The sequence below is a fragment of the Passer montanus genome, unplaced genomic scaffold (genome assembly GCF_014805655.1).
Source record: "Passer montanus isolate IOZ18808 unplaced genomic scaffold, ASM1480565v1 scaffold14, whole genome shotgun sequence".
Taxonomy (NCBI): domain Eukaryota; kingdom Metazoa; phylum Chordata; class Aves; order Passeriformes; family Passeridae; genus Passer; species Passer montanus.
The window spans coordinates 12,631,517-12,645,935 of record NW_024360941.1 but is presented as its reverse complement, the minus strand read 5'-3'; the positions used below and the strand labels follow the sequence as shown (position 1 = coordinate 12,645,935).

Genomic DNA, 14,419 nt, shown 5'->3' with positions numbered 1-14,419 from the left:
AATGCTCTCCCCTACCAGTTACATTTTTATTGCCATTTTATATTGTAATTTCACTCCAAAATGATGAACTACTGAAGAATAGCTTGGTCCCAAACTGGCCGCATAGACTGTAAGAATGATGATTAAGTGCAATATAGATTGCACTTATTGAAACAGCACAAAAACCTGAATTATGAAGTGCCCTACAGAGCCAAGACATTCCATTAGCAGTTGACGAGGTTTACATCTTACTTCCTCGCAGTTCAAAAATCTCTCCAATCAGCATGAAACACGGCTCAGCAAGAGAGTCCTTCTTCCCATCCACCTCCTCTCCGTAGTCCGACAGGTCACTGTCCTCTTCTGTTTCTTCCTAGGAAGAGAGGGACAACATGGGTGTGTGCTGCAGTTCCCCAGCCTTCTTCCAGAATGGATTTAGTTACTGGGGACAGTAACTTCCCTATGCTCTGGGGAAGGAGCACAGCCAGTTCTGTCAAAAAACAGTGTTAGAGCCAAAATCTGCTGCTGGCAGGATCTGGCAAACAGGAATCTCGCTAGGGATCTTGAAAACTTCCCAGTGGACTGAAGGCATGAGGACACTGCATTGCTGGAATTATCATCACTGCTGTATCTTCTGCTTGCAGCCTTGCCCCAATAAGCACCTCAATGCTGCCCAGATTTTCAGAATCTACTGCCTATATTGCCCCATCAACACCAGCTGGATGAAGGAAAGCAGGTGAGGTGGGAGTTGTACTGCTAGGAAACAAGTGAGAACTGTAAGCAGGAGATGGCACTCAACAGCCTCTTCTGACACAACACCCATAAAAAATATTCAGGATGGGAAGCTAAGACAGCTGGAGCTCTTTGCAATGCAAACAGCTGGGAGTAGAGGGGAGAATCTGGTTATTGCACAGAGAGAAGCAGGTAGCTGGCTCCCCAGGAGAACAGACAGTGCCTTCAGAGCTGTAGCCACTCAGTGGGATCAGGCCCTAACCAGTTGTCCTTGAAGTAAGCTGGGAGCCAAACCCAGCAGTGGAAGGGCAACTGGCCACTGCACAGACAAGCACCATTAATGAAAACTAGTCCCAGGCAGAAACACAAATTGTGATACTCAGTGACCTGAGCCTGAGGGTACCCAAGCTTGGGGCACCAAAGGGAGAAGAGCTATTCAGACAGACTCCCAGAAGGTGACTGGGTTGACCCACCTCAATTCTGGCAGTACCATCTGTTCAAGAGTGACAGGCAGACAGCAGGTTGTTTCTCCCTGTCATGGAGATTGCTTCAGGATCAGGACTACAACTCCTGTCATTACTCATGGCAGCCAACACATCCCTTTGCTTTCCTGGATCTTGCCCTGCCTGCCTATGCTTCGAGCAGAGCTGACCTCCACTGAGGCTGGTGCAATCCCCCAGTCTCTGGATCAGGAATGGTCACAATGATGTGCAAATTTTCTTCTTCAGCCTGGTTTTCAAAGATCTCAATCATCTCTTCCTTTTGTCCTCATCATTCCATCACCTAATACTGATTTATTTTTCTGCTATTCAGTGAATCTCCTGTCATTTAGAAAATGCAACAAGAACTGTAAGTTCTTACACTACAGTGCATTTTCTATCCAGTAAATTTATAAACCTAAAAGCCCTTCTTTCTAGATGATATCAACTGCGTTTTTGCTCTGATTTGGTTTTGGTCTAGAGAGCTGAAAAATAAGTTCTAAAGCTAACCCTGTCCAAGGAGTTACATATATATAGAGAAATTGCTGCAGTATCTAATCCTGAACACAACACTCAAGAGGTAATATGATTGCTCTGACATATATTTGAAAAATGTGACATGAGATTAAAGGCAAAGAGAGAGCTGAATGAGAGCATTCTATACTACAAAGTCCAAAACACAAACTAAACCAGGAAGTCTCAGTTACAAAAAGAACACAATTATACCAGTTTTACATGTGGTTTAACACAACTAACTTCATTTATGTCCTTGTACCAAATGGTTTAACCCCAGTTTAACTGCTTTAGGAAAGTATCCAAAGTATCTATCAGTGGGGCAAGACTGAGCTGATCCAAAGCTCTTAATGAAAGACATGGGAGTCCAGGAAACAGCAGAGCTAATCCCAGACTGCCTCACAAGCTGTCTCCTTCCATTCTATTTTATTACTTTCACTTTAGGACAATTGTTTGACATACTCATTCATAGGGTCTAAGAGTTCCCACCATCTGTATTCTGTTATGTATAAGCTTAAGGAAAGAAGGGAGAAGAGAGGGAAGAGAAATGTAAAGCAATAACAGTTACATAATTTCTGCTTTGTTTATTTGTTCTTTCTCCTTTCACAAACTAGTATTAAAAATTCTCTTTCCTTCTCCTGTATTTCCCAACTATTTCCTCCTACACACTCCCATAATAAAATATCTATGCAGTTTGGCTTTGTCTTGAGGATGTTTTTCAATTAAATAGCAAAATACAAATAGCTTCACACTTCAATGCTTTTATGCCACTTCTACCTGTCAGTCATTTTAGTGAAAGCACTTTGAATTTTAGAACTCCAGTACTTCTATCAAAGCAAAACTAGTTTCTCAAACTTTCATTATAATCATTACTCTGAAATGAGGCACATGCATTCAGCATCTAGATGCAAACAGAGCATACTTTTGAAAGGTATATATATAGGATTTTCTTATTTCTGAGATCCATGACCACCTTTCTTCCTATTAAAAGCCTTGAAGTGTACATGATCCCCAGTCTCAAAGTATCCTGCATAAGACCCATCTGCTCCAGACAACTACAGCATGTAAGAAATTAACTGTTAAAAATGAATTTTGTATAGCATAACTAAAAGGGGGAATAGCAACATCTTGAATGTTGTATTATCTGAACATGGACAACACAGAATAGAGTGCCATGGAATTACAGTCAATTTAGTCAATGAGCTATTTTAGTCACTCATCTATTATTCATTGCATTTGGAAAAACAATGGGGTTCTATGGCTTAATAACAAATTCTCCAACTGGTTTGCCTACATAGACTCCTGCCTGCATTTGCAAATTCCCTCAGTAAGCCTGTACTATTTGCCAACAGTTTTTCATCAAAATTAGCTCTGCTTCAGAAGTTGTCCTGAAATAGGGATACACAGCTGTCCTTGCCAAGAGAATATTCCCAAAGGAGAATTATTTTTACCTGCCAAAACCTGAAACATGCATGTCCAGAACTCAAAGAGTGGAAGAATTCTGCAGCGAAAAAATAAACAATCCCACATGAACTGCAATTTGTTTATTTGCAATAGCTTACACATTTGCATATATGTATGTACCAACCAGCAGGAAACCTGTTTTATTAATAAACATCTTTTAAATTCATAGGCAGCTCTTTCTTCTGACTCTTTGTTCACTTACAGTAAATTACGAATGACCTTTGGAAATACTGCCTGCCATTCAAATACTAATGACTCTCCCTGCTTACTTAGGATAAGTAATTAAATTTGGGAAGATTGCTTTTCTACCACTTACCTCCTGATGAGAAAACAAATCACCAGGAAGTCGTTCTAGAAATGAGGAGAGTGAAAACGACGACTTCTTGCCTTGCACATCAATAACTTTGAGGTGCTCTGGGGAGGGGCTCAAGAAGGCATAAAGTGCTTCACTCTGGCAGAGTCTTTCATCAGAGAGTAATTTCTATGAAGCAAAAATAATGACACTTGACAACACAGCAACACATCAATTAAATATTTCTTGTTAAGGAATAAGATGTATTGAGGCATCCAATAAAACAGATTAAATCACAGCTCAAAGGTAGTGTGAGAAAATCCCCATCTCACAAAGATACTTAAAGAAACTATTTCTAAACTACTGGAACTAGTAAGAATAAAGCTTTTAGTCTTAAAACTTTCTTGTTTTATAACAATGTCTCATTTGTAAGGAATTTGTTGTGAAGAGTTTTAGCTGAAAATGGCAATTAAAGGATTCAATATTTATGATTACTTAATTAACAGAAGTTTAATTTAAATTACCACTAAAGAAATGGTTACTCATCTCAACTTCAGGCATTTTGGACAACTCTGACATTTATAGTGTCAAACCTTACGATTTGACCTATTGTTCTAGGCTCTTTTTTTAGGCAATAGAGAGGCAGCAGCCTCTCAAGTCTCCTGTTTAGCTGGTTTTTGTTGGTTTTGTCTTTCTTACCTGCAGAAAGTTATTAAGCTGGTTCTTGGATTTCTCCATGAATTTCTGATCTATGGATTTGAAGGGCAGCTTGCTGAGAGAAGGCAACTGAACTTTCTTTAATGATGGAAAACACTGTGTAGGAGAAAGGAGAGCTCAGTTAAGATGTATGCAGAGAAGAAGACAGGTGGTTCAGAATGGAAATGAAAAGACTCCTTTTCGCTCTCACCCCACTTCCACACCCCACTCAAGAAAACACCTTCCCTTTTCCACTATGGGCTGACACATCAAAACCCTCTCCCTTTACAGCACCCCTTATCTATTCCTTATCAGACAGAAAGGTTAAAGCACTGTGAAAGAAAATCCCAACCTTCTCTCTCCCCCAAAGCTGTCATTTCTAATACTTCCCTAGAAGCCAGACATAAACCCTAATTCTTACAGCGGGCTCTTGGATGGCAGTGCAGAGCATATACCATTTTGAAATGGGGTTAGTCCAGTAAAATATTATTAAGGGAGAAAAGTTATAAACAAGTTTTATAATCATCTGTCAGAGACCAGAAATATGCAGATAGAAATCTAGCTCTAAAGGGCTAAAAGCCAAAAGGCTGGCATTAAAACTGGTAGCATTAAATTCTTATCATCCTGACAAATTTTGGCAGTTTGTATCTTTCCCGTCCCGTAAGCAAGATTCATACCTCACTGAGTTTGCGGTGTAGGCTCTGAAACTCATTGAGCTTCCTGGGAACAGTCCAGTTCTTAGTTTCAGCTCCACCAACGTCTTGTAAACTCACCATGACAGAGTAACAGGGCACTTGTTCTCCATTCTCTTCTAAAACCTTGTGGGGGGAAGAAAAACCAGATAAGGTAATCTCTGTTGGAAGTAAACAGTGGAACATTAGAGCTGCCAGGTGACTGGCTTGCAACCTCAGTCATCAGTCCCACACTCCTCTCAAGATTTGAAAGCTACATATGGAGCAATTCCCTTAATGAACTAACCTTCACCCAAAATGCTGTGCCAGTCCTGAACCAGTCCTCCAGCTAACCACTATTACACCTTACCTACAGTTTTGCAATGCTGTCCACCAGCAGCCACATCTCCCTGACATGTCCTCTTCATACAGCTGAGGGTATTATTTCAGTTTTTAAGGTACCTACCATGTAGCTTTGTGATTGTTCATCAATACTCTCTCCTATCTGCATTTACCTGAGTGTTCTCCCTTTATTTCCACCCTCCCTTCCCAGTGCTTCTGCTGAGGCTCACCATGCAGCAGGCACAGCAGCTCTGCAGCTGGGTCTAGCAACAACTGGTGCTGTTATGGAGCGATTTCTCTGCTCACTTGAGCTGGTCTCCTTGCACAGTTTGTGGTATCCATGCACTACTGCTGAGGAACTCACAACTTTACAAAAAATACTTATAAATCCAGCTACAGTCCTCAGCCAAAGGAAGGAGAAACAAGGAGAAACAATAAACCACATAGTGCAAATGAGAAAACTACAGCAAAGTTAAACAATTTTTCTTGAGATGACGGCAGCAGTGTGACAACACTGTTTCTTAATTTAATATAAGAATTGACATAAGAATTTCATCCTTATGTCCTACTGGTAGCAAATTTTTGTTTAATTCTTTTGAGGAGACACCCAGATTGATTATGAAAGACAAATAATGGAAATGCATAAAATATTTCACTCTAGAATTCTTGTCTTTATATACATGCAAATAATGATAAAGTAGTTATGAAATACCACTCCCAGTCTTTTTAAGCAAAGTTATAACTTTAAAGCTTTTTTTTAAAAAAAGAGTATTTAAGTAATCTAATTAGGATAAGAATAAACTTTAAAATTATGACACCTTTTCTGAGAAGCCTGTAGAGATCTGACAACACAATGGTATGGATAAATAATTTGACTAGTAGCTACAGCACCCTTGCAAAAGCCATGTGGCTGAAATGTACCTTTATATTTTAAGCTATTCAGAGCTGTACATTGATAATATCCCCTGTGACGCATTCCTCACAAAGCTGCACAAGGACCACTGGGAAGCCAAGTCTGAGGCCCAGATTTCACAAATCTCTGTCAAAAGCTGCAGCAGCACTCAGACAGAATACAAAGCACCAGCCTGAATGCCTGCAAATGTGCCTGGTGCTCAGTGCAGCTATTTGGAGAAGTGCCTATCTCCTGCCAGACTACTGCAGAAATAGATGCTTGAACAGCCTCCAAGATGCAGGTCAGAGAGACACGGTGCAGAACAACTGGGATTGTCTGGGTCAGTCCCTGCCTTGTCTACTCTGAGCTAGATTGGATCTCTGTTTGTAGGTGACCAACAAACACCTCCCGGCTGTCATTTTTCAATACTGGGAGATGAGTGCTGAAATTGCTGATTTGAGTCATACTAAATTTTCCAATTTTCCATACTAAATTTGTTCCCAGGGCAGGGGTTTGCATGTGTAGGGTCATCTGAACTGTAACTGTCAGGAGAGAGTCATCCCTCTGAAAGCACATTTTCAAAATGGGAGGATTTAGTACTCCTGCTTCAAGCTATGTGCAGAATCCTCTAAATTCCAATTACTAGATGTAGACACATTACAGCTTTTTTTTTTCAAGTACCCTCAAATACCCTCATATAAATACTGAAAATGTTCAGGATCTTCTTAGGAATGCAACATTTTTTATAAACTTAGGTGCTTGTGAATTTGTTTTTTCCAAATTAATGTGTAAACTGGAAAACAAAAATTAAATGTCAGGAGGTCTTCTAAACCAGATCTAGTCCTCTGCTGTTAGCAGGCACCACCTCATACAATTGCTATCATGAATGAATTCCAACTAGAGAGCCACATTCCTCGGATTCTTCCTTTTCTAAGTTCAGCAAACAAAATTTGAAAGTGCTTTCAGTGCTTCTCGTGGGACAAGTTCCTCATTCAAACCCACCCTTCTCAAGGGACACAGCCTGGCACCTGCACAGTGACTGTAACACTTCCTCATCTTGAGTGGAAACTCCCTCCCAGTGTGTTCAAGGGTTGCATTTCCCTTGACAGACCTGCAGCCCACTCAAGATGAGCTGCACATCTGACAAGGCACCAGGGTATCTACTGTTTCCAGCCAAGAGGTGCTCCAAGGGTCAGAGCTGAAGCCCAGAGCTCCTGCTGAACACAAACCTCGTGTGCCACAACGTGAGACTGCACTTCTAATGCTCCTGCCCAAAAAACCATCCAGCTTTTTCCCAACCTCCCTAACCCTTCTCTAGCCCTGTTTTTAGGTGCTGTCTCTACAGTGCCGAGTACTGGGGAAAAACACTCCTATTCCTGCTGGCCACACTATTTCTGATACAGGCCAGGATGCATTTGGTCTCCTTGACCACCTGGGCACACTGCTGGCTTGTGTTCAAGCTGTCAACCAGCAGCCCCAAGCTCCTGTCCACTGAGCAGCTTTTCAGCCACCTCTTGTCAAGGTTTGTAGTGTGGTAACCACAAGAAACATGCAATTTTTTTTCACCTTATTCAGATCTACAAGCTCAATTCCTTCTGAAAGCAATAGATTTTTTTAAGAGATGTTATGCTCTCAAACAGTCATTCTCTGGACAAGGGAGACAGAATGTCTGTTAAAATATTAAATTATACAAGGCCAAAACCATTAAAGCAAGCAGATACAGTTAGGCTATTTAGCTCTAAGTTACATACCTGTAATGGGGAAGAGACACTCAGAATTACACAAGGTGCTATCATAGGCCCCTTCATTCAGCATGTTCCTACTGTATTTTCCAACCTCTATAAGCCAGCCAAAACACTGAGTCTCCAAAGTAAGTTCTATCGGAAATATGAGCTACCAAAAGACACCTAGAGATTATTTATGCTGATTTATATATATATATTTTTTAAATTACTCAAAACTATAAAGACTGAAAGATTCAAGCTAAGAGACTACAAACAAGATTTTGGACATGTTTTTTAACCAAGACTTAAGTAATTTTTTTCTTTTGTGCATTGTCTGTTAACTGATTTAGTAGATCAATTTAAAAGCTCAATGACTGGCTATTACTCTTTCAGCTCAAGATCTATAGCAAAAATTACTTTTACTACACTTGTCTGCTAAACAATAGGGCCAAGATTTTCTCTCTCTAAAATCACAGAGCTATATTCTGGGATTGGCAACAATGTATTTTGCAGATAGAAAGACTATGTCATCTACTCATGCTCCCTGAAACCATCCACTGCAGTTAGAATATTCCCAAGCAATTAACTAACAAAGATAACTACAACACCTATGTTTTCTCCAGCTTACCCTTTGAAGCATGGAGTTGCAAACAGCACAATTTATGCAAACCTATATTTAATTACCTAATCCAGTACTACTCATAAGTTGTAGCCAAGGCAGCAAGCAATTAAAAGCCTCTTCCAACCTCTCTCTAATTTAGGCAAACCACTTTCTCCTCTGGTAATGAGAGACACTGGACAGTTGCATGTGGTTACATTTGTGCAGAAAATTGCCATTCTGCACCCAAAATTTGCCAGATTTTAAGACCAGGCTTCCAAAGCTACAAATAACTCTTAAAAAGACAATTTAAGAACTTTTCAATAGTGTCACCTGCAAACAGCATTAAAACCAAACCAAATCCAGATGTTTCCACATGGAGAATTGGGTTTTAAAACTGGCACCTTACATTTTTTGACCTGTTGGATTTGTTTTACAATGACTTTAACTGTTGACAGACCTATCACTGGCTTGCAAGAGCTTAAGACACAACCAAATAAACTCCACAGCACACACTTTTTTTTCTCCAACAAAGAGTTACCTCAAGAAAACTATCTGTATTCTTTTCAGGAACATTTTCTTAGTGGCATACAAAGGGAAGGCAGCAGAGACCCAAATGATCTTTAGGTCTTCGTAGTAATACTGTCAAGAAGAGTACTTATATATGTCAGCCTACACTTACTATATAATTCACTGAGATCCTTTCATGATAAGTGTTACTAGAGAGCCAGAAGATGGTAATACTTTTTGCTTTCATCACAATTTTTTTGCATGCATTCTACAACTGTCTGCCTATGCCCAAATGGAACAGCAAAACAAGATAAAAAAACTAACAACCTCTTCAATTTACAGATATAAAGCACTTTCCTTCTGGGCATTCAAGCCCCTTGAAACTGTACAGCCATTAAATACAATAATGCAAAACCCAAAAAGTATAAGCACTGCATCTTTGAGACATAGCAGAGACACAGCTGCACCCAAGTGAAATAGCATGGTAATAAGGAAGATACAGCTCTCATGAAAAACAGTGCCCCTAAAATAGCAAATTACCCAGTGCCAAAACTTGTTTATGTACATGCAGGTAATTTTTATAACTCCATTACAACAGTGTCTGAGGAATAGAAACTCTGTGTATGCATCATAGTAGCCACTGAGGAAACAGAAGAGGAGGGTTCTTTCAAAAGAGGTTAGGGTTATTTCCCCCACAAGTAAATTTCTAGTATAAACAGGTATAAGGAAAGTATCTACACATTTTTCTTCTGCTTTTCATGCAAGTTTGAATAGACCCAGAAGATCAAAAGGCAGAAAAAAAATCCCCTACCTCTCCTGAGACAATGAAGGCTTTCCACATGCCAAGGTTCTCACACCACCAGTCTGTTCTTGCAATGTGCAGCTGAAGGTCACTGTGCTCTCTCTCCATCAGAGTAATTTCATCCTTCAGCTTAGAAACAATCTGCAGAGAAAAGTTTATTCATTACAATTGTTAGGAAAAAGCTTATGCAGCACACAAGCTTTATGTCTTTAGGGACACTGTTCCAAAAGAAGAAAAAGGGAACAAAAGCAGAGGGAGAACAATTCCTATGGATCTAAAAAAACCCCAAAAAAAACAACAACCAAAAAAAAAAACCAAAACAAAACAAAAAAAAAACCACACCCCACAAACAAACAAAACCCAAAAAACCCAAAACCAAACCAAAACAAAAACAAACACCCACAAATACAAAAAAAAATCAATCAAACACAAAAATCAGCATATGTGAGGGAATTGATGATGCCTCCAACGTCTAGAGCACACAGCAATCTTGAAGGTCAACCCTCACACTGAAATAAAAAACAAGTTAGAAGTGCAACTACTATCATACTACCAGCATAAAAGACACTTGAGATAGGATTATATATTACACACATTATGTTTTATAAGAACTTGAAACTGACAGTAATGAAATATGCCTTACTGAACACATCTTTATAATTTTCAGGTACACATCATGTGACTGAAGAATCTGGAAATAGATTGCATTTCTAAGAATTTAGCTATGTTAGAAAAATCACTCAAAGTTATCATTTATTTCATTCTAGTTTTGAGAAGGCAAGGATTTGTTAGTGTAGAAAGCACAAGAAGTAGCCAAACATCCTGCCAGGAGAAGGTGGAAATATACCTAAGAAGTGACATTAGAAACACAGTAAAAGCAGATGACACTTTTCAATTTTTAAATATCATACACCACTTAGCCAAATTTATCAGTTCTGTCACTTACACCACAATGGTGCATTCTACAGAGCTACAGGAATTCTGTCTCATTCAGAATTTGTCTTATGTCCGATGTAAAATAGTATCTATGCAACAGCTACATAACAATTTTCTAGCAAATACCTCACCTTCAGTGAGGTATTTAATATTTTACTAATTTAATATTTTTTAATTTGCTATCAATGCTGAGGCTTCTCTGCAATCACCTTACTTTGAGTCCAGTGGCATCCAGAACATTCAATAAATACAGAACAACTGGTAAGATTTTATCATAAATAAACAGCTGTTACATTTACAAACTGAATACGGAGACCTTACAATAACACTGGATCCATTTTACTATTCTGTTTCAGAGATGTAGCTGAAACAAAAACATACAGGGAAAAACCCACTACTTCATTAGGGGTACAATCCCCTCCTCCCCAAGAGCCTAAGTACAGAAATAATATAGCTACTATGGTTTCAAGAATGCAAGAGGAACATAGAGCATTCATGTGAATGGAACACTAGATAAAGGTTTAGTTATACAGAATCACAGAAGGGCTTGGGTTGGAAGGGGGACACTTGCTTCTCCTGAGTATATTCTCAGATTGCTTACCCGTTTCACTTTGCAAACACAAAAGGATATGTATTATTTAGCCTATCCAGAGATTAAAGTTTCACATCACTCTGAATTTTCTCTTTGATGACAGCGTGCTTTCTCCTAGCCCCTAATAAAGGAATCAGTCACTCCTAAAGGTTTGGTTCTGATCCCTCAGCTCGAGGAAGTCCATTGGAGCTGGTGCTGTGCCCCGAGTGGCAGCAGAGGGCACGGGAGCAGCGCACCCGCACCCCCGGGCAGCGCGGCAGGGCAAGGGACAAACACCCCTTGCCAGCCACAAGGCAGCACGGGACAGTGATCCTTATTCCATGGCCAACAAAGCAATATGTAGCACATTCACAAGTTTAGCTACAATAGCTTTTAGATATGGGGAAAAAACAATTAAAACTAAGTTCTGATTTCACCTTCGGTTTAACAAATTGACTGAAATAAGCATCTGACCCATACAAAATGTGACAACTGGATATTTAATACACAAACATACATTATCCAAAAATTTTAAAAAAAAGGGAAAAAAAAACCCTGAAGACACTAAAGGTACGTACCTTTTTGTCGGGTTTTGGTGAATTACAAATGGAATTTAGAGCCTGTTTCTTATACTCAAGCTTGTCATTTAGCTGGCGAAGTTTATTTACAGCATAACTGGCCTGTTCATTAATTCTTGTGCTGCATTCTTCAGTAGCTTCTTCACAACCTTGGCTCTAGAAATAGAGGGTGGGAGTAATTGCTACATTAATATGAGAAAAGAAACAGTTATCCATAGAATGACAAAATGGTTTTGGCTGGAAGGGACCTTAAAGATCACACAGTTCCCATCTCACTGCCATTGGCATGGACACTAGACCAGACTGGTCAGAGCCCCATCCAGCCAGGCCTTGAACACTGCCAAGGATGGGGAAGCAGGTGGGTTAGTGTTTGCTTCTTGATATAGATGAAAACACAGGTACAACAGATATTCCAACCATCAGATCCAACATGAAATGTCAGTCTGTTGTAAAAAACAAAGCCAAAACCAAAAGCCCAACAGACAAAGCCTCATTACCATTTCTACTACAGTTCTTTGGCAACTGCAGCAACACTGTAAAAATGACCTTCAAACTAAGGCTTTAGTGTTAATGAGAGGTGAAGTTTGTTTTAAAAGCAAAAACAACTTAGTAGTCATGATCACTATTCAGAGCCAGATAGAAAAGTAAATACTTAGTGCTGAGCTGAAAGATAATGAGGATGGGGCAGAAGGGAACAAAACCAAAAAAATTCCATATTTGCAACAAACAGTCCTGCTTCCTACAAACTTTCATAAAACAGATTTGTCATCCTGCAGAACAATCTAAACCAAGTTCCTTTAGCTTTCTACACAGCTTTTACTGCTGTTTTTAGAAGTGTTAATAAAAATGTGTTAAAAGCACATATGCCTTACCCTAAATTCATAAATCATTTTCATATATTCATTCAGACAAACCAATAGCTTTTTCCATCTTGTGTACTACAGGCTGCAAAAAACCAGAAAACTTCACACCTCTCAGTGACATTCTCCTTAACATCTTCTGACATATAGCTCAAACACCCCCTTCTTACTGTACTTCCCCAAATAGACATGAAGACCTTGAGATCTAGCAAACAGCACTCAGCTTTTACTGCTGCCATGTTCAAAGATCTTTGAGGTCTGTTTGTGACTGAGTATATCTAAATTTATCCATGGGAAGCTGAGTCTATTCTCATGAAGATGGGTTCTATGTTATTTAATGATATTCCAACTAAGTAAACTATATCCTTATATCATAAAGAAAAAGGCAGCAGAAGGAACTCACATACTTTCATAAATTCTGTGAGTTTTAGAGAAGACAATCCTGTTGTAAATGCCATAGTATCTTATATCTTATTTAAGAAAGTCTGAGAAGAGATAAGAGTAGCAACAATAACTTATCTCCTTAGCATGATCCTCATACATAATGCAGAAGTCAGGGGTTCTAGGTTGAGAAAACCATGCCCTTTTCTAGCTCTGCCTTTGCCTGCTATGTGGCTGAGTAAAAACCCATTAGCTCTATGCACTGTCCTTTTTTCTGTCTATTCTGCATGGACTATGAGCTCCTAGGGTCAGAAACTTGTCTCCAAGTATGAGTACAGACCTCAGCTCAGAATGTTGTCTTCTGGCACTACAGTAACACAAATAATAATAATTAACAATATTGGGTTTTATTTAAAACCCAAAAATATTTAATGTAAAGAACTCCCAAACCTTACACTTGCTGGGAAGCACAGAGGTAAAGAAAGAATCAAGAATGCTATTTTCAGCACAGAAGAATTAGAAGACTTTTCACATGAAGTTCAATGCTAGCAATCAATTACAAATCAGTGAGGCTGTGCTCCCAGAGTTGGGCTACATGATTTCTCTGTCATTAACTTTTCAGACACTTAAAGCAAAAACCATTGCTGAAGGTTTTCACTAGGTTTATCAAAAAGAAATGCTAGAATTACAAGATCAAGTAACCTGTATTCAAAACATCAAATTTAACAAACAACCAGTTCACTCAAAGCTGAGATCATAATGGATTGCTCTGTCTTCCCCTCATTGGTAAGCTGATAATGGCTTCCATTTCTGTGAGTGACGCAGAACACAGATGTCAGTCTTATTTTAGTGATCTGAAACATGCAGCACCAATGCAATCACCAGATCCTCTCCTCAAAGTGCTGGATGCCAGCACTGCCTCCTCCTCAATTTCTACCTGTGATATTCATCCAACTAGAAACACATGGAGGTTTGTGCAGGTTTGTCCTGGAAACAGAAAGTGGTACTAGACTGGGAAGAAGAAAGAGCTTGTTCTCTCTGCAGCAGAACCAGCAGGCTGGCCCTTTGCAGATTCCTATCTTGTGACTTGATTTTCTCACATTTAATCGGGGCTCATCATTTTGTCCTCATCTCCTTGAATGCACAAGATGGCTTTTTATCTATTCAGCTATAGCAGTGAAATTTATAGAAAAGGAACACAGGTGATGCCCACAGTGCCCCAGGAAGTGAGGACACAGACCCAAAACCCAAACTTAAAAAAAACCCAATCTGTACTTCCTAACAATACATATCCCTTCAGAAACATCCCATTTCTCAGCTGTCATTTCTGATCTATGGGGAGGGGAAAAAAACCACAAACTTATTAGTCATGACTGCATTTTCACCAAAATTTGAAAGAATT

General features: G+C 39.3%; 1 protein-coding gene across 1 annotated transcript in view; it reads right to left on the bottom strand.

The window, feature by feature from the left end:
* SNX25 (sorting nexin 25) overlaps positions 1-14,419 on the bottom strand; it is an 81,079-nt gene that overhangs the window by 5,960 nt on the left and 60,700 nt on the right. Inside the window, exons 10-15 of the mRNA XM_039699923.1 lie at positions 11,777-11,932; positions 9,701-9,832; positions 4,830-4,970; positions 4,156-4,269; positions 3,481-3,645; positions 232-349 (exon numbers count right to left, since the gene is read on the bottom strand). Coding sequence (XP_039555857.1) covers positions 232-349; positions 3,481-3,645; positions 4,156-4,269; positions 4,830-4,970; positions 9,701-9,832; positions 11,777-11,932 — 826 coding nt within the window. The remainder of the gene's footprint in view (positions 1-231; positions 350-3,480; positions 3,646-4,155; positions 4,270-4,829; positions 4,971-9,700; positions 9,833-11,776; positions 11,933-14,419) is intronic.